Source organism: Nymphalis io, chromosome 2 (assembly GCF_905147045.1).
Source record: "Nymphalis io chromosome 2, ilAglIoxx1.1, whole genome shotgun sequence".
Classification (NCBI taxonomy): Eukaryota; Metazoa; Arthropoda; class Insecta; order Lepidoptera; family Nymphalidae; genus Nymphalis; species Nymphalis io.
In genome coordinates, this window is record NC_065889.1 from 11428985 (window position 1) to 11447291 (window position 18307).

At 31.2% G+C, this 18307-nt stretch overlaps 1 protein-coding gene across 1 annotated transcript in view; it reads left to right on the forward strand.

Moving 5' to 3' along the window:
• LOC126775039 (5-hydroxytryptamine receptor 1A-alpha) overlaps positions 1-18307 on the forward strand; it is a 43481-nt gene that overhangs the window by 2449 nt on the left and 22725 nt on the right. The window contains exons 2-3 of the mRNA XM_050496770.1: positions 13902-14004; positions 18144-18273. Coding sequence (XP_050352727.1) covers positions 13902-14004; positions 18144-18273 — 233 coding nt within the window. The remainder of the gene's footprint in view (positions 1-13901; positions 14005-18143; positions 18274-18307) is intronic.

Here is an 18307-nt window from a genome sequence, read left to right on the forward strand (position 1 = left end):
TTCAAACTGTCAAGCTCTGGAATGTACTACACAGATATTCTGTGATTGTAATTCAGTTGAAATATTTTAAAAAAATTGGGAAAGCAGTTGGAATAGGTAAGAAAGTTCTTATTTTAATTAATTATTATGATTAAGAATATTCTATATCTACTATTATATATAAAAAGATACAGATATTATTACAAAAGTAAGCCGTGATGGCCCAGTGGTTAGAACGCGTGAATCTTATCCGATGATCGTGGGTTCAAACCCGGGCAAGCACCACTGTATTTTCATGTGCTTAATTTGTGACTATAATTCATCTCGTGCTTAACGGTGAAGGAAAACATCGTGAGGAAACCTGCATGTGGCTAATTTCATTGAAATTCTGCCACATGTGTATTCTACCAACCCGCATTGGAGCAGCGTGGTGGAATAAGCTCCACAACCTTCTCCTCAAAAGGGAGAGGAGGCCTTAGCCCAGCAGTGGGACAGTAACTGTTACTGTTTACTGTTATTATTACAAAAAAAAAAAAAAGATGACGCGACTGATGTGGAACATTAAAATTCATAGTTATTGAAATAATTTATAAACATAGAAAATCAATAACGAATAAAGAAGTAAAAAAAAGTAAAAACATAGTTTCGTTTAAATTAATATATAATAATTATATACAGTCTATAAACATAAGCGGAACAACAACCTAAAATCTTAAAGTACTGACGCAATCAAATTTTACAATATCTTAGTTGTAAGATGCTTAGTGGCTCACCATAAAAAATACGAAAATGTTGTCTGGGTATTTCTTTGTTAACTAAGTTCCTTTACCTGCAAAAAACTTAAATACTTTTACGTAATGAAAAAATTTGTTGTACAAAACTTAAAAGCCGTGACTTATAACGGAATATTTATCCAACTTTTTAAGATGTGTCTTTTTGTACTGGTTTTCTTTGGTAGACATCCAACGGTGTCTCTTTAGTTCCAAAGAAAATTTTAATGGGTAAAGTTATCAGGCATAAAGCAAAACATCTTTATTTAAATCGAATGTAAGTATTATTTATTAATATATTTACTTTCTCATTCAACGAAGTATAAAATTTGATTGGACAAGACATCAAATGCCTTTTTTGTATTAAACTCACAAGAATAAAAACGAAAACAGAATCATTATCGTGTGTTACTATCCATCTTTCGCTGTCTATTTTATCTGAAACTCCTAAACAAAAACATGTCAAATTTTGTACACAAATACAGTGCGGTATGCTTCTGTCGAGTAAGTAGACTTATTCTGATTTTCGACGTTGATTTTAATCACAAACAAAATAAAAACTCTTAAAGCTTATCCTTATCAGAATCAGTGGTGTAGCTATCCTAGGACCAGGTGGTGCAGTGCACCAGGGCCCTGGTAATAAGTCATGTGCGTCGTCGTTTTATTATTCTCATATTCTTCTATTTAACACTCAACACATAAAGATTCTATCCCTCATAGAGACGACGTATGGTTTTAGCCTTCTAGGAATAAGTTGAACTCAATGTTTCCTATTCTTGTTCCTATCTATAATTTTGAAGGTCAATATAAGTTCAAGGTACGCGAAAAGCGGAGATGAGGGCCCGATTCTTTCCTTATGCACCGGGGCCCTTGTCCACCTAGCTACGCCACTGATCAAAATATATTAATATAAATCGATTATTTCAAACCAATAAGGTTTATGGCGCATTGGCGACGTAAGTGATGGTGAACATTTCTTACAACACCATGTCTATGGGCGTTGGTGACCACTTACCATCAGGTGGCCCATATGCTTGTCCGCCTACCCTTAATTTTATTTATTCTATAAAAATAAAATAAAAACGCGTTAAAACAGCGATGTGTGTTGTACGATGCATTACCACTGTACGTGCGGGCGAATAGATCGGTTGGCAAATATTTATTTTAACACGGGTTAAAATCCTTAAAACCATACAAAGTTGGGAAAGGTAGCTAGAAACAGTATATAAGTATAAATTACTGAAATAAAACGTCTATTTAAACTGATGAGATGATTTTTATTCTGTTTGATAACAAAGGAAATGTTTTTATATTTAATCCAAATGAGCTACACTTTGCTGATTTAAGTGGAATAATTTAGTTAATTTTATTACAATATCTTATTTAAAGCGAGATGATTTTTCGAAGAGTAATTAATTTGTTCTAGTAATAATTAATTTTTCTGAGAAATAAAAGTAGTAAAGTAAAGTAACAGCCTGTGAATGTCCCACTGCTGGACAAAGGCCTCCTCTCCCTTTTTGAGAAGAAGGTTTGGAGCTTATTCCGCCACGCTGCTCCAATGTGGGTGATAGAATACACATGTGGCAGAATTTCACTGAAATTAGACATATGCAGGTTTCCTCACAATGTTTTCCTTCACCATCAAATAGGAGATGAATAATAATCACAAATTAAGCACATGAAAATTCAGTGGTGCTTGCCGGGTTTGAACCGACGATCATCGGTTAAGATTCACGCGTTCTTACCACTAGGCTATCTCGGTCTGAGAAATACATGAAAGTAATTGGTGTTTCAAATTCAAATTTATATCAATATATGTTTGTACAATATTATGGAAGTAAAAGACTGTCAAAAAATTAATTTAATCAAGTAATAAATATTATAATGTTAAATCTTAGCAGTGGGGGCAAACCGTGGTTCTAACTTTACTTATAATACTTGTTTAGCGGAAAATTTGTTAAACAATACTGTGTTTTCTTCCGTCAAAAGTCAAATCAATAATGACGGAAAGAGCTAAACCAGTTTAACATAGTGACGTAATCTGTATATGCATCGAATGAAAAACTGTGGAGAAATCTAAGCTATTTCCTTTGCCCAACAGTGGGAAATTTTGTAGGCTAAGACTATTTTAATTCATATTTTAAAATGTGTTTTACAATTTTTTAAACACTATAAGCTCATCTATTTAATAATCAGACGCTTTGTTTATGAAGTAAGACGCATATTTACCGTCCGTAGACTCCATTTATTACTTGAATTGATGAATATCTGCTATCGTATTGTGGTATAAGATCTGCCTCAATTATGATATAAGGTCTCAGTTATCAAGTATTATAAGAGCTATTATGTATATGTAATACAATGCTCTTGCATCATTTATTGTATTCGTTCAATTTGGAAAATGGGCTTATTTTTTATGATCTCAAAAAATCATATTTAAAATATAAAAAATATTGGCGAAATAATTTTTACGATATCTACAAAAATGAATTTTTTACAATTTTTTAAAGTTACAAGTTCTTAAATTCTATTCTGAAGCGACCGATCGACGCGTGACGTTACATTGCCCAACGTCGCTCGCTCGCTCATACAATTTCACCAGTATTTTAGCGTTATTCTTGATTTTATTTATATATAGGTTAATATTATATACAGTACCATAGCATACTAATTTAACAAATAGAACTCAGGAAAAATACTTTTTTCCTGAGTTCTATTTGTTAATCGTTTTTTTTGTAAATTTATCTGGCTTATATTTTATACGAGGCGATCCCATCTGTGTAGCTACAACCAAATCATCACATATTCTATTGCGAAACTGAATCACTTAGTATTGCTGTGTTCAGATTTAAAGATGAGTGAGCCAGTGTAACTATAGGCATAAGATACATAAAATGTTAGTTCCCAAGGTCAGTGGCAAAAATAAATAGTAAAATCCCCTTTGGCCTTCTTCTCATATTTATTATCTTGTAGTAATTTCTTTCTTGTGTTGTAGTATTGCTTTTTTCATACTGAATTTCATCAAAATGGGTTTAGTCGTTTAGCCATGAAAGCGTAACAGACAGAGTTCCTTGACATTTATAGTATTTTATAAAATAATGATGATTTGATAATTCAAACCGTTTTTTTTTATTTTTATATACATGTCTTTTAAAAAAAAAAACATTTGTAAAATTCTCATAAGTGAAGACATTTAAGACGTTAAATTTAATTCAATGCCGAGGTACGACTACGGTCAGTTTGATAAACGATCGAGGGTTTGATGCGACGGTGACGTCACTCACTATTTGCGATTAAGCTAAATGCATATATCGCGTGTTTTGTTCCTTAGTCTTGAAAATAATGTGAAATTAAAAATAGAAAACAAAAATACGTCACAGTGAAACGTTTCATTTCGAAACATATAGATATAAATCAACCGTTAGGTGTCGAAGAGTTGATTAAGAGGTTTTAGGAAGGAGGAAATAGCAAAAGCAGTCCCAAGGAGTGGTGTCAGGTAGGCAGTGGTCGTAAAAATCTGACCAATCTTTTTCATGCAGCTACATACTCTGTCGATAACAAGTAAATGAAAATAGATCACGCTAATGATTTTCAATACTGTAAATTAACTTGGAACAAAGAAAAAACCATTCGTTCAATATATAGGTCTTACTGACAGGTCTCTTTTGGTTATTATTTATCCATTAATATTTAATTTGAAATATAAAACAGTATACAAATATAGTCACGTAAGAAACCTTATAAAGTCTTATTGTCGCTACATTTGACGCTAGGCTAAGAACTCGTCTCCGTATTTTCAGGAGAAGGATTATATTCAACCACGATGCTCTGATGCGCGTTGGTGGATGTACGTGGCAAGACTTTAGTGAAATTAGACACACTCATGTAGGTTTCCTGACGATATGTGCGAGCACGAAATAAATAATAAACACAAATTAAGCATATGAAAATTCAATAGTGCTTGCCTTAGTTTGAACTAGCGAACATCGTTTAAAATTCACGCGTTCCTACTATTCGCCCATATAACTTTAGGAATATAAAAAAACCTTGAATAACTTTAGGAATATAAAAAAACCTTGAATAAATAATAATTTATAAATACAAGCAATTCTAATATACTATTCTAATAGATACTCACTACATAAGTACATTTATATTGTAGCTCGTTACTTGACGCCGGCTAAATTAAGCCTATTCGAATTCCCAAGAGGCTAACAATTACAAGATATTTGCATTGGTAATTTGCACAACAGCTTGTACACACAAAACCATGATAGAGCGAAATTTGAATATACTCACACTAAAGACACCTGCGTCTGAATAATCATTTATTTATTTCAAACACATATGCAAATTGCAACAAAAATGCGTTAACGTTTACATACATACATACGCAAACACTACTGTTAATTTGAAATTAGAACTGAACACGCTTCAAATGAATTCAATAAAATTTTGCTGCCTTTAAAATTTTATTGATATATTTTTTGATGAAACTGATTTAACTAGTCTGAACGTCACATAAGACGCACACATAGGCACTTTTGTGGTAATACTAAATACTTAAAACGAGATTATAAAATATTCTCAAGATAAAAATGTCCTAGTATAATCTAATTACGTAATATATTCAAAAAAATAACAAGCTTAATACTTTATTACTTTTTCTTACTGATTTCATAAATTATATACATATATAAATAAATATATTCTTAAACACGGTTCTCTCTTCTTAAGGTAGGCAACTTAATGCCCGTGATATAGGTAACAGCCAACTGATAAACCTTTTTTAGATTTTACATACATAATAGAAGTTATAAATGTATAAATGTATAAAATACACTACTTACTTTTATATATAATACACCCAAACTCAGGACGGGAATCGAACCCTCAATGCCGAAGCGGAAGACTCACTTTAACGTGAATTTACAAATCAAATAAATGACACATGGAACAATTTTAATTTAAAGATGAAATAAACTTGTACATGTGTATATAATATAATCATATATCGTTTGGTATTCAATCGCAGAGATAACTAATAAATGTAATTTTTATGTTCTTTTAAAAATAATTCAAAACATAAATATTGGCGTAATATAAATTATATAAGTAGGTATGGTACCTAACAGCTGCCTCCGCCCCCCTACCCACACAGCCTGCGGAAACTAGTATATTATAAAAGTAATATTTGAATCACTATTTAAAAATGAAATAAAAATAATATTAATTGTATTCGCATACTCGGGTTGGAAGTTATTATATAAATTCAGATTACATACCGTAAATTATTCCGATCCAATTAAAATATGTTAAACAGTTACTGCGTAAGGAACGTACAATATATAATAGACGTATTAAAAATCAGTTGTATAAACAAAGATTAAATCATAATTTTAAAGTTGAATCACAACAATTTAAATATACAAACAATTTTTTTTTTATATTATATTATTTAAAAATTAATAAACTTGTAGCAGCTAGAGCCAAAAAGTGATTATAATTCATCTTGTGCTTGACGGTGAAGGAAAACATCGTGACGAAACCCGCATGTGTCTAATTTGACTGAAATTCTGCCACAGTTTATTCCACCAACCCGCATTGGAGCAGCGTGGTAGAATAAGCCCCAAGCCTTCTCCTCAAAAAGGGACAGGAGGCCTTAGCCAACCAGTAGAACATTCACAGGCTGTTACTGGTCGTTAGAGCCAGTCTCAAAGCTGAAGCTGGGCTCCTCTCTTCACATAAAGGAGGTTTTGTAGCCCCAATGCGAATTTGCGAAATCTCGTGTATCAGAATTTCATTCGTCACATGCAAGTTTCTTCACGATGTTTTCCTTAAGCGCCAAGTGCGAGATGAAATATAAGCAAACTAAGCACACGAAATCCAAGTAGTGCTCATGCGGGCTTAAGCCCGCAATCTTCGCTTAAGTTGATATTCATTTGATTTCCTTAAGAAATGTAAACAGTAAAAAGTAACATATAAATTTCAAATTGCTGTGCTTGAGTACGAGATGAATTATAAATACAAATTAAGCACATGAAAATTCATTGATGCTAGTATTAACACTCGGTAGTATGAATCTTCGGTTAATATTCATGTGACGTGTAATAACATTTTTTTTTTAAATAAATTTAAAAAAAACTTTATTCTCTTTAGTATTGGATTTTCATATCTTTTTTTTTAATCTTAAATTTTTTTAATATATAATGTTTATTTAATTTGTAAATTGTTATGTTTTAAAGTAAAGTCAATTTTGTTTTATTAATATTTCCTGTTACTTATATAATATGCATTCTGTGGCTTCCTATAATTTAATGTATATGTATTCCACACACAAATTATAGCTCTTAAAATATTATTGTAATTTATTTAAAGAAATATCTATCGCAAATTATTTCTATTTAACGATTCCTCATACTTCGAACGTTAAATACCATAAATATACCTTTAAAAAAGGCAACTCTATACATGTGATAAAAGCAAAATGCTAGAAACGTAACGGTTCAAATCGAAAGGTTGAAAATTTATTCTCGTCGCGTTCAAAGATGTTTCATTTCAAAAATACCTTCATAAATATTTATATTTTAAAATGAATCTTTTATAGACGTTTCAAAACGTTTTCTTGCTTTTCAATTCATGTTTCTCATATAAGAATGTTAGTTCGAAGTTCATGCAATATCATTGTGGTGTTCTCGTAGCATCTCATTGCACTTCAAAGGGATGCTATCTTCGAAAAATATGTTAATACTTGATAGTGGTATTGAGTAAAAGATTAAAGATGTTTTATATAGGAATTCATTTATATACTCGTATGATATATTTCTATAAAGTTATATCAAGTACAGTTAGATGCCAATAGACGATTTTTATAAAAATAATTTTGCTTAACTAAATTTTAGTTAAACTTAAGTTTGTCTATAAGAAAAATTAAAATTTTGTTTCATGTAAGCTTGATATAATTGAATAACAGTAAATAAATCATAAATGTTTACATAAAATATTAAGTTTAAAAAAATAATAATAGAAATTATCGTGTACAAAATTTTTAATCAATTTATTTTATAATTTGGTAATTACGAAGGACAACTGACTCAATTGTTCATGCTGTTTCTATTTATAAAAAATATTTTCCATTTCGGCTGGAATATGGATCCGTCCGTTCGTCCGTAATAGCCTGTGAATGTCACACTGCTGGGCTAAAGGCCTCCTCTCTCTTTTTTGAGGAGAAGGTTTGGCGCTTATTCCACCACGCTGTTCCAATGAGGTTGGGGGAATATACAGATTGCAGAATTTCAGTGAAATTCGACACATGCAGGTTTCCTCATGATGTTTTCTTTCACCGTAAAGCACGAGATGATGATTCAGTGGTGCTTGACCGGGTTTGAACCCACGATTATCGGTTAAGATTCACGCATTACCACTTACCACTGGGCCATCTCGGCTTTTTTTTCTTATCTTATCGGCTTATCAGAATATGAACACTTAGTGTAAAACCGTATAATGTGATTTATTTTCACCTTTTATTAACAACTACAGTTGTCGAAATATTTTTCCGTTTTCATATAAATATATTAATTATAACTATTGTTGATAACGAAAATAATCCCACTGTGTTTCATTCGTTAGTTCATTAAAATTTCTAGCTCTGCAATCAAAGTAATAGTATTGATTCTATATTGAATAAATGTTTTGACTTTGACTTTGACCTGTATCAATCTTAGCACCGGTAATACCATCAAGTATCAATATTTCGTATCGCTGTAACAACCGGATTGTTGCTTGAGTGAATCTTTGAAATGTAAACAAGAGATATAACTGATTTTATACTATTTTCGGAAGCACATCGACGATGTTATATAGAAGGCATTGTCTATGGGCAGAGGTATCATTTTAATAAAAATAAATATAGTCGATAACACGTGACGCTCGAAAGATGTGAAAAATCAAAATTGATATTTACTGAAATAATTCAGAATATCTATTAGAGTTTTAAGGAATTTAAAACACTTATTTTTTTTTTAAATACAATCATGTTTTTTTTTCGCTGGAAAAACGCATTTACGCGTTTACCCCACATAAGGTGGGGTGGTATGTGGGACTAGCCGGCACTGAAGGCGCCGGAATACCCACTAAAAAACCAGCGGTACTCACTCCGTCTTGTCGAAGGGGCGTCACGGGATCGCTTACGCATCCTAAAAAATACAATCATGTTAGTATACTGTTGAGTTATAAAGAAAATCATATTAATTGCAATTGTAATTAAAAAGAATCTATTTTTTATGTAGGTATGATCAGTTGTTTTGCTCTCGCATATTCAATAGTACGATGAACTCCTTTTTTGTATAAATTCATTAGTATGACTCACTATTTCTCCAATAATATCTTCACTTATGAATAAATTCCAAAGTTTTTCAAACGTTGGTAAACGTATGTACGTTATTTGCTACGAACCAAGAATGTTCCGTGAGATATTTTGTTCCTGACGTCTCGACCTGTTGTAATTAGATTTTTGCCATCTTATCACCTTATCTCATTCAGTACAAAATATATATATTTGATAAGGGTAAATTTTCATCGTCTGGAAGTAGGCGTCGGAATCTTCAGAACCTTTATCATCGAGCACTCTAAATCTCTAACAGGTCTTCGTAACATTTTATATTAAAAAAAATACAAATTGAACACCAATTTAGTTAAAAAAAAAACAAAGAAAAATATATTTGCAAACAGGGATACGTGTTATTTTTTTGAGGGGCGTTAGTAGATTTGACGCCTACGCTGAAATCAAAATAAAAGCGAGAAATAATTGTGACGAAAATAACAGAAATTATAAACAAAAACGTATCAAGTACGGTCGATTGTACACAGCGCGACGACTTGAATATTATATATGAAAAGGCAATAAATAAATCTCAAATATGATATCTTAATTAAAAAAAATTGATAGTAAACTAAAATTTGTTTATCATTATAATAATGTATAGCAACGAAGTATATAGTGCATTAGCTTCATGACTTTTTCCGTCACGGCATACAATTCCGTCTCACTCCCAAGGCGCTCCCCATATGTTTCACATCAAAATTGAATTTATTTAGCTTTCACACACTGAACCAAAACAGTTTCGTATTTAACAAAAGAATTCTGAAATTTCGCTGGTAAAAAATGAAAAAATGTAAAAAAAAATGAATTTATTTAGCTTTCACACACTGAACCAAAACGGTTTCGTATTTAACAAAAGAATCCTGAAATATCGCTTGTAAAAAATTAAAAAATGTGAAATGACGATAGATCTCAGAAATGAATACTAATAAATGTATTCGACCGCGAAATCCCAATCGGATAGCATAATGAATAACGTTCCAACCTTTTCATTAGCGATGAGGCTTTTGTCTGAAGTATGATTAAAGACTTTCTTGACATCACTTTTATATTTTCTTTTTAATTTTAACGAATAGACATCTAACTTCGGATCAGAATTTGATCCTAAGCTGTAATCGAAATATTAGAATAAGACTTCGTATTTTTTTTTGTTTTCGTGCGTAAAATGAGGCAGTGAATCTCTATAGAATAAACTAAATCGCTATTTCTTTTTTTGTTTGCTCTACAATACAATTATACTACTTTACTATACTATACGGTCGAGCTTTGTGCAAGCCCGTCTGGGTACGTACCACCCACTTATCAGATATTCAATCGCTAAACAGCAATACTTAGTATTGTTGTGTACCGGTTTGAAGGTTGCGTGAACCAGTGTAACTACAGGCACAAGGAACATAACATCTTCGTTCCTAAAGTTGGCGGCGTCAGCGATGTAAATAATAGTTAATATTTCTTACACCGCCTAACGTATATGGGTGGGTGACAACTTAACATCAGGTAGCACATTTGCCCACCCACTTACCTATAATATAAATAATGAAATAATAGAACGATGGAGCGAAACGAAATGAAAAAAAGACGCGAAAAAAAGGAACACAATTTTTTGGAGATATAAATGAAATAATAATAAAATAAATTATTTAATAAACAAAGAAGCTTCGAGAAGAATGTCATTCTCACTAAATCATTCAAAATTAAATCATTCTCACTAAATCTGATCCACAATTACACAATCAGTAATTGCCTTAAAGCAACATTTTCTTATATAATTCGTTGAATTAATTTCTGAAACCACGAAGTATTTTAACTAATTTAGCAAACAGCTTTGAGATGCTTTTGCTTTTGTACAAACTTTGTATTCGTTTCGAAGATTGGGCTTCGTGTTTTAGCAGCTGTGGTTTAGTTAATATTTAGTGATTGACGTTTCAAGGTATTTCTTATAATGGTTCATTATTAACTAGTACTGTTACGTGAAAATTATAAATCGCTTGTTTGTAAAATCGCTTGTTTTTTTATTTAAGTTTCATACGATTTTATTAATCGTAACATCTTCACATTTTTTACTAAATAAATATCTATCTATGTGATGTAATGGAAATAAAACCTTCTGCTCAAAAAAGTGAAGGAGCCATTAGCCCAGAAGTGGGACATTCACAGACTGTTACTAAATATTTATGTAAATAAAAATGAATGTTTGTACACAATGTGACCTTAAATTCATCCGATTTTGATGAAACTTCGGTGAGTTGTTTTAATTTTTAGGTCAAGTTTTAGGTAAATCCAAGATAAATAATGATTACAAACAAAATCATCTTGTAAAAGATAAGAGGCTGAAAAATATCTCAAGTTCGTGTAATGGGATATTTGACTTTTATTGTTGTTGATAAATTTATTCACCTACCTGAATTACTCTACTTCTATAGTACTTGGATTTCTCAGTACATTCCACAATTTAAACCTGCGGTAATTTATTTCACTCTGTCGCTTTGGGTTACACGTAATGATAGATGTGAGATTTCGATAAATAAATAAATAAACGTATGTATGCTATTATATAAAGCTGAAGAATTTGTTTATAAGTTCTAGTAGAATTTAAAAAATCTTTGAATTAGATGTTCAATAAATCATTTCATGGTTTATTTGTAGAGAGAGAATATCACCATACAACTCATGGCTTAGCAGCAAAGCTTACAGTTGGTAAAACCGCGCGGTACATCTAGTATCATATACTTGTATCATTTTCTTGCATAATATATTAAAAATTAAAAATATATATTACATTTTACCCCCGTTAACTGCGCGAATACGGGTTTAAAAAAGCCGTGATGGCGTAGTGGTAAGAACGCGTGAATCTTAACCGATGATCGTGGGTTCAAACCCGGGCAAGCACCACTGAATCTTCATGTTCTTAATTTGTGTTTATAATTCATCTCGTGCTTGACGGTGAAGGAAAACATCGTGAGAAAACATGCATGTATCTAATTTCATTGAAATTCTGCCACATATTATTCTACCAACCCGCATTGGAGCTGCGTGGTGGAATAAGCTTCAAACCTTCTCCTCAAAGGGGAGAGGAGGCCTTAGCCCAGCAGTGGGACATTAACAGGATGTTACTGTTGTACTGTTACTGTTATTACATTTTATGATCCAGATAGAAAAATACTTAGGAAATAAAATATAATCTCATCATAATTACCAGTTTAATTAAATTTAAAATATTGAATTAGCAATATTGGAAAATTTATTGTAAAGCTTAACTTTGTTTAAGCCAATTCAAATAAATGAGTCATCAAGAATGCTAAAATTAATGTGTGTATTAAAAATGAATATTGCAAGGAAAAACTAATATAATATGAAAAAGTAATCGAGCACAGGTAAATATCATAGCCATACTTTGCAAACACAATTTTCGATGTTGATAATGTAATAAAAAAATACTTAAACTTTAACTTTGATCAGCGAAGTTTTAATAAAGCAAGTTACAGTGTTTTAGATCAAGACGTAAGATGAATAAGCATTGGTTCAGTGACTAGCTTATATTACTTTAGAACTTGAGGTTCTAGGTTCGGACCTGGTGAGCCAATATAAGTTTTAAGGTTTTTTGATTACAAAATTTACAATAGCACGATTATCTACTATATTTTCTCGTTTATTTTATGTTATTAATAAATTTAAAAAAAAACATCACGAGGATACCATATATTGCACTGCATTGTAGCAGTTGGTGGAATGAGTAACATAATTCTTCAAAGATCCACCTTCTCCTCAAAAGCAATTCAGCAGTGAGAAATCTACAAACTGTCATTGTCCTTCTTTAATTCCAATCATATTATATAATGTAATTATATTATGTCCCAAGTCTAAGCCGTTACATACGTCTTAGACTTGGGTTGGACTTGGTTTTAAAATTTATTTTCAATTTTTAAACGATCCCGAACGAATGAAAAAACGTTTCTTTTCCACGAATTCATTGATTACTATGTAATAAAACAGCTACTGAGAAATCGCCCACTAGTAGTGTTTTAGTAATGAATATAACGAAATCTGATACTAATGACTGTATAATTTTTCACGCAAACGCGCCCTGAATACACAAACTTCCATGAGCAAATAAACCCAAAAATAAAACAAACGAGTTACTTTTCGTTCAACAACTTTTGTTCTTTAACTATAACGCTTATAATTTGAATGTATAAACCTGTACTTCTTAGATCCAAGCTTATGACGGTTTATGTAGAACTGTATACTGCTTGCAGTGTCATGACAATTTCATTTTCCGTCTTATTAAAATAAATAAAATGATGTCATTAACTTCTAAAACATTATATTTTATGGTAAATATTGTTGTTTATGGCAAATTTTAAATATGTTATATATGTACATTTATTAGTAATGGTACTTACTTGGATTTCAATGAACTTATCTCTAGTATTATTTGTAATTTATCAAATTATTTCATGTTTGTTTATTAAATCACACACAGCTATTATTTGTGATATTTTGCAAATAAATTAATTTTTAATTTTGATCTCAATACATCAATAAATATAAATTATAAAATTGGGCTGAATAATTTTCGATATAGTTGGACAAATTAAATTTACTAAAATATTTAATAATATAAAATATTATGTGCTTTATGTAACTCGACGGTAGGGGGCACGCAGTCGCCATGACAGTTGGTATGTTTATACAAACATGACGTGCCGGGACAACAATATTGGATGATCGTTCTTTAGTATCCTTAAAGTTTAAGTATATTTTTCTTTCAGGCTACTTTCCCCTGCCAGCCGTGTATTGCCTCACTTGGATCTGCCTGGACGTCCTCCTCTGCACAGCATCTATCATGCATTTGTGCACTATAAGTGTTGACAGGTATGTATAATTATTTTCTTTTTTTGGTATAATGTTCAAACTATATTCGATCATAACTTATGTTTTAATAAAAAGGTGATAGGTCACATGGTAGATGACGATTGACTAGTACATTATGGCAGGGTGTGTATTTTTAAATTTACCGTATATGTTATTAAATATTTTAAAAATAGAATAGTCACCATTATAACTTCCAGAAAGTTTTATATAATATAGATTAAAAATAAATTATCTTGGTATATATTTAAATTCTTATTGCATAGTTTTAAAGATAATATCGAAACTGCTAATTTTATAATTGAAATAATTGAATTAAATTGATATATAATTTTCAATTTAATGTTTCATAAATATGTCTCGTTTGAAATAAATATAATACATACCATAAATCACACACCGTTAATAGTGAAAATATATGTTAATACGGACACTATAAAAATTTTGTTGTCATTTTTTCAATATGTTTTAGGTAATAATTATTTTTATAGTATAGGTACAGGGGTACAAGCATATGGGCCACCTGATGGTAAGTGGTCTCCAACGCCCATAGATATTGGCATTGTAAGAAATTTTAACCATCGCTTACATCGCCAATGCGCCACCAACCTTGGGACTAAGATGTTATGTCCCTCGTGCCTGTAATTACACTGGCTCACTCACCCTTCATACCGGAACACAACAATATAAAGTACTGCTGTTTTGCGGTAGAATATCTGATAAGTGGGTGGTACCTACCCAGACGAGCTTGCACAAAGCAGTAAATTTTTAATCGATCAAAGCTAGCTCCTTACCAACAAGAAATATATTTGTTATTACTAATATTGTTTATTTATAATAGAATATTTTATGGAATATGAATTCTCCAACCCATGTTACAATCTACGGAATTCTATATTGAGAATATTGTTTAAATTTCTTAGAAACAGAAATTTTAAATTTCACGAACTTCATTTACTTTAAGTAATTTTCTATCAAGATTAAATTTTAGTAAGAAGTTGACTTCGTCATTTTTAATATTAACTTCCCGCTTTGAAAAATATCAGTTCTTAAGTCGATTGTAAACCCTACTAATATTTTATATATGAACGTGTGTCTGTTAGTTAGCCAATATTTCACACACCAATGGAACAGCATCGACGTCAATTGATAAGCTTTATTATTATTTTTTTCTTTTTTTTTTCTATATATAAAAAAGTTAGACGGCCACCTCCCATAGACATTGCCGCTTTAAGAAATATTAACAAATCTTTACATCTCCAATGCACCACCAATTTTGGGAACTAAGAGGTTTTATCCCTTGTGTCTGTAGTTACACTGGCTGACTCACTCTTCAAACTGAATACATTATAAAATGTTGCTGTTTAGCGGTAGAGTATGTGATGAGTGGGTGGTACTTTTCACTGGCTTGCGCAAAGCCAAACTGCTGATGACAATACAAATAAGCATACTAAATTTCATGTGTTACGTACAAACGATATAAGAACTTGTTGCCAGTGGATTTTTTAATAATATTTTAGAGACAGTTTCATATAGAAACTATAACTCTCCTAGTTATAGATTATCTGTACGCCAATAAATGTCCACGAGTGTAACGACAGCAATTGGCTAGTATTCAATATTTTTCACGGCTGACAATATTCCAGGCAATTTTTTTTTCAATGTCAAAACCATAGGCTGACCCCTTACAATGTAAACATAAAGGGAAATTCAATATCTGATAAAGTTAATAACGGAATAATCGTGTCGTCATACTTGTCTGCCTATTCAAGTAACGAAAGACCACAAAAACGCAATCACGATCAAAAGTTCATGTAATGTTTGAAGTTGAACGTTAATCTATAAAGTTATCCCTTTTCAACGCGTAATTGAATTTAGAATATCTCGCTCACACTTTTCCAGTAAATTATGAAACCAAGATATCGCCTTGCACACGAGCTAATTAAATTCGCTTCAGTTTTCAAGACAGCGTTAAATTTCCCATGGGGTTTCGGTTCTTATGAAGGGTATTGCTAGTTATGGCGAATTGGGTCAAACACCTAAGGGTCTATGATGTGTCTGTTACATGTTATCGATAACATAAAAGAGGCTATTTCGTTTACAAAGCTCTATTTTTATGTTTTTTTTTCTTTGTCCAAATCTATGAAATATTTTTCTCGATATTTTATTTTCTGTGTGATTTCGGAAGCGTATAATTTAGATTACACACGCCAGTTTCATACACAATTATGTGTACTTGCATACAGTTTGACAAATCTGTGGCGTGAAGTTATTTAAGTAAAAACCTTCTAAATAACCAGTATATACGATGCAAAAATATTTTTTCATATTAGTCTGTAACTACGTACTTAATATTATACTGTCTTTAAAACATATCTTAACACATTTATAAAGTAAATTTATATTTGAATCGTTATTATTTCGCTAACTGTAAATAAAAATATTGTACACTAGTTTACGTACGCAGCTTCGCTTGCGTGTTAGGGCTCGGAAAGTCTGTATGTGTTAGGTATACAAAAAAAAGTAATATTAAAAAAAAGTAGCTTATGCCTTTCATAAGGTTCAAGCTTGCTTCATACCAAATTTCATCCAATTCGGTTTAGTGACTTAGCCTTGAAAGCGTAACAGACAGACGGACATACAGAGTCACTATTGCATATTTTTCATTAATTAAAAATAATAAATGAATCTATATATTTAGAAAACATCTAGAAGTGAAACTAAATCTATAAAACCTCAAATTGATATTTTTAAAAATAGAACACTAAATCACATAAATTGATGTAATCACCCAATTACTCTTAAAAATCCAAATAACACAATTGAACACACTTCATAATATAATTAATTAATTTCGTTACCTTTCTGTCCTCAAACAAAATGGCAATAATAAATTAGCACTCGTCTTCTTTTTAACAACGCTGTCCAAAGAATCTCCTAACTATGTACATGTCTCAGACATGAGATAAGTACCAAGCAGATAGTACCAAATATATTAAACAAACAATTGTCGACAATAAAAAAATAATAAATTGTTTTATATTTTCTGAAATAGAAATGTAATTACAGATTTCTTGGAAGCTTCGAGTTACATAATAAGCAGTTTGTTGAATTAATTTAATTTTTTTATATCACGATTCTTATTGCTATAAAATTCATTTATTTTTTATACATTGAAATGGACAAGTTGCACGAATGAGTGATTTTTAAAGATTTTATTTTTAATCAAGTTAAATATTCTTAGCTTCATTTTAATTAAATTAAACTTTACTTCAATTCAATGAAATTTCTTTACTCCAAAAATGTTAATCATCCCTCCCAAAATTTAATGTGAAAGCTAATTTGCTGCTAGCGAATTAGTAGAATTGAGATTTAATCAGCGATTAATTGGTCGATTTGTTAACTTTAACATTAAAACGGTTAAGATACAGACTGTAAATTAATTAAACATGCAATATGGTATATTCATTGGTTGTTGCGGTTTGACTTATATACAATATACAAAGCTTATTTATTTATTTTATTATATACAAATCTTATTTAAACGCTACTGTAACAGCCTGTTACTGTCGCACTGTTGTGCTTGCCCGGGTTTGAACCCACGATCATCGGTTAAGATTCACGCTGTCTAACCACTAGGCCATCTCGGCTTTTTAATTGAATTTAAACGCTAGTTAAAATAAAACTGAAGAATAACGATGTATCTGAGTTTAATTACAATCGCCATTAAAGACTATATTCATGTGAACTCTTTGCAATGATTTTAAACAAATTAGGGTTGAATTCCTTCTGACGTTACATTTTTACTTAGTAAGGCTTTGTGAAAGGGTAGGAATCACCACCTCATCACACATTCTACCGCAAAGTTGAAATACTTAGCATTGCTGTTTTCTGGTTGGAAGGGTGAGTGAGTGTAATAAGCACAAGAGACATATAATATTAGCTCCTAAAGATGGTAGTGCATTAGTCATTTGAGGAATGTTTAATATTTCCCAATGCGCCAATGTCTAGACGACATGGTGACTTACCATCCGGATATATAAAATAAACTTGATTACAACATTTGTTCAAATAAATAGATGAAGGAGATACATTAAATATATTTAATAAAATGAAATAATGTACTTTAACTTTCATTCAAGGTACCTGTCCCTGCGCTATCCCATGAGGTTTGGAAGAAACAAGACACGGAAGAGAGTTACAATAAAAATACTTTTTGTATGGATACTCTCGACTGCGATGAGCCTCCCCTTAAGCCTTATGTACTCGAAGGTAAGATTTTCATGACATAGCTATAGCATATACT